At 41.6% G+C, this 2,577-nt stretch overlaps 1 protein-coding gene across 1 annotated transcript; it reads left to right on the top strand.

The window, feature by feature from the left end:
- The first annotated feature begins 348 nt into the window (after nt 1-348).
- Nucleotides 349-1,764, top strand: tp53rk (TP53 regulating kinase). The gene is made up of 2 exons (XM_030778576.1): nt 349-572; nt 1,237-1,764. Exons 1-2 carry the CDS (start codon nt 350-352, stop codon nt 1,719-1,721), a joined length of 708 nt encoding a protein of 235 aa, XP_030634436.1. The 5' UTR covers nt 349; the 3' UTR covers nt 1,722-1,764.
- The last annotated feature ends 813 nt before the right edge of the window (nt 1,765-2,577 follow it).

Below are 2,577 nucleotides of genomic sequence, written 5' to 3'. Positions count from 1 at the left end.
TATTTTTTCCAACTAGACCATTGCTATAGATGTGTAAATTTGACCATGGTAGTACTGCTGTTTTATTAATTCACTTACTCACTCACTCACTCACGCTCTCACTCACTCAATGGGTGTTGATGTATATAAATAATACAATGAATCGCAGTCTGAACAGCACATTTCACTAGTGTTGTTGCAATGAATTTTTTGAGCATTTGCAGTTATTCCCATGTACCTCCTCGGGTTCCAAACGCCAGACTAAATTTCATCTCCAAAACTCTAGATGTCGCTGTTCAATTTCGCGGACCACATGTCAGTATGAGTTGCACACTGAAGAAAACGCTCGTCGGGTGCTTGAATTAGAGACATGGCCTCAGACGAAATTAAAGCAACGTTATGTTTTTTAGACAAAACCAAATTAATTAAGCAGGGAGCGGAGGCGCGTGTTTATCGCGGCACATTTCTGGGGAAGCCAACTATAATCAAAGAGCGATTCCCGAAGCGTTATCGGCACCCTACTTTGGATGAGAAACTTACACACCGCAGAACTACGCAGGAGGTGCGGTCAATTCTGCGTTGCCGCAAGGCAGGTAGGGTTCCATGACAAGTAATGTAACCTGCAGAGTTTATTTATGTATGCATTCTTTTACATCGCCTTTAGTAATCTTTGCTCAGGAGTTTAAGGTTTTGCAGAAACTGTTTTCTGTTTCGTCGTGAAAAGAAGCTGGGCCCGAGTCAACACATGATTGGTGGTATATTACCAAAAGGGGTGCTCTTCTCCTTCCTTTCTTGTACATCGCTTGTTTTTGAAACAACTGGCTTCGTAACAGCTCTCAGTTGATGTGGATGAAGAAGGTGGAGCACATACAAATTTGTTACTGTATCGGTCGAAGGGTGTAGTTATAGTGATGCATAAACCTGCGGAGTAGCTTTTCTGACAAGAAGCATTTAACTTGCTTCTCTGAGTTGACGTTCTGCTTACTGAATGACTTAGGCAGAGTTTCACCTCCCATGTGGCTTGACTGACGTTACCTGAACTTTTTTTGTTTTTGTTTTTGTTTTTGTTTTTTTCCACTGCATTGAATTCTTAATTTTTGGATTGGAACTTTAAGTTCCTTTATATGCTTTTTTTTTCTTTTGTGCATGCAGTTGCCAACATTGTATCATCATTAGATGCATTTTATATTGGCATAGTGTTGTAATTTGTTATATTTGATTTGCACTGGATGTGTTTTTTTCTCTCTACCATTTTAGGTATCAGTGCTCCAGTTGTTTATTTTGTTGACTACACCACCCATTGCATTTTCCTGGAAGACCTCGTCAGTGCAATAACTGTGAGAGACCATATCAGGTCCATTCAAGAATCCAAACAGACCATAGAATGTCTCCACATGTTAGCTGACAAGATGGGAGAGGTCTTGGCTAAGATGCATGATGAAGACGTGATACACGGTGACCTCACCACATCCAACATGTTGTTGAGGGAAGGTGACGGAGCCGGAGACACCGACCCGGTTCTGATTGATTTTGGGCTGAGTTATATTTCTGGCCTACCTGAGGATAAGGGTGTAGACCTTTATGTGCTGGAGAAAGCCTTTCTGAGCACTCACCCCAACACAGAAGCCCTGTTTGACAGACTGTTAAAGAGCTACATGGCCTCATCCAAAAAATCTCCAGCCGTCATCAAGAAACTGGACGAAGTCCGATTAAGAGGAAGGAAAAGGTCAATGGTTGGTTGAAACAGAACAAGCTCTTTTTTTCTCTTGAACAAGCTGTTACTTTATCTGACCTGCAAGATTAGAAATGTCACATTGTGTTTTGATTATTTTTTCCTAATAAAGAAAGTTTGTTGATTGAATGTGCCTGTGGTCTTTCTAAAGCAAGAAATGCAGTGGAAACTATCAGTGAGCACAAACCTTTTCCTATGTTTCCAATTGAATACATATTATTCGCACATTTAGCTAGTTTTTCAAACTATACTATATTGCTTTCAGTTGATTAAACAGTAAAAAAAGCACAAGGCTGAGCCTTTGGACAGTGCATGATGTTAAATCACACTATGTCTTGGCACACCAAACAGACCAATAAAAACTGTCTCCCCTGATTCTTCAAAGGATCTAATGTAGCGTCTCTTTAGACTGAAATGTGCACTATTACCCCTTTTCCTCCGAGGCAGTTGGAGGGCCGGTTTAGAGCCGGTGCCTAATAATCTGGAACCAGTTCTTTGCATTTCGACAGCCAAAGAACTGTCTCTCCGCCAGAAGAACTGGTTCCAGACTGCCACCAATACTTTGCTAGGCTAGAACCAAGAACCGCTTACGTAAGGGGCTGGGGGCGGGATTATCATGACCAACAAGACCAACTAAAACTTTGTAGCTGTCATTTTTTAAAAAAAACAGAGCTGGTATAGCGTCTAGTCCAACGAAGAAAAAGAAAAGCCAGAGCTTCGGTATGGACATGAAATCAAAGCAGCTTTGGTCCCTGGAGGAGACAAGCGTCCTCCTTGCACTGTGGACCTCGACAGAATTGCAGAATAAACAAGAGCGAACTTCAAGAATGAAACCGGTGTTCGAACAGATACAGCACGAGATGGCT

The sequence above is a fragment of the Chanos chanos genome, chromosome 6 (genome assembly GCF_902362185.1).
Source record: "Chanos chanos chromosome 6, fChaCha1.1, whole genome shotgun sequence".
Taxonomy (NCBI): Eukaryota; Metazoa; Chordata; class Actinopteri; order Gonorynchiformes; family Chanidae; genus Chanos; species Chanos chanos.
The sequence above is the reverse complement of the archived record's forward strand: the minus strand, read 5'-3'. Positions and strand labels throughout refer to the sequence as shown.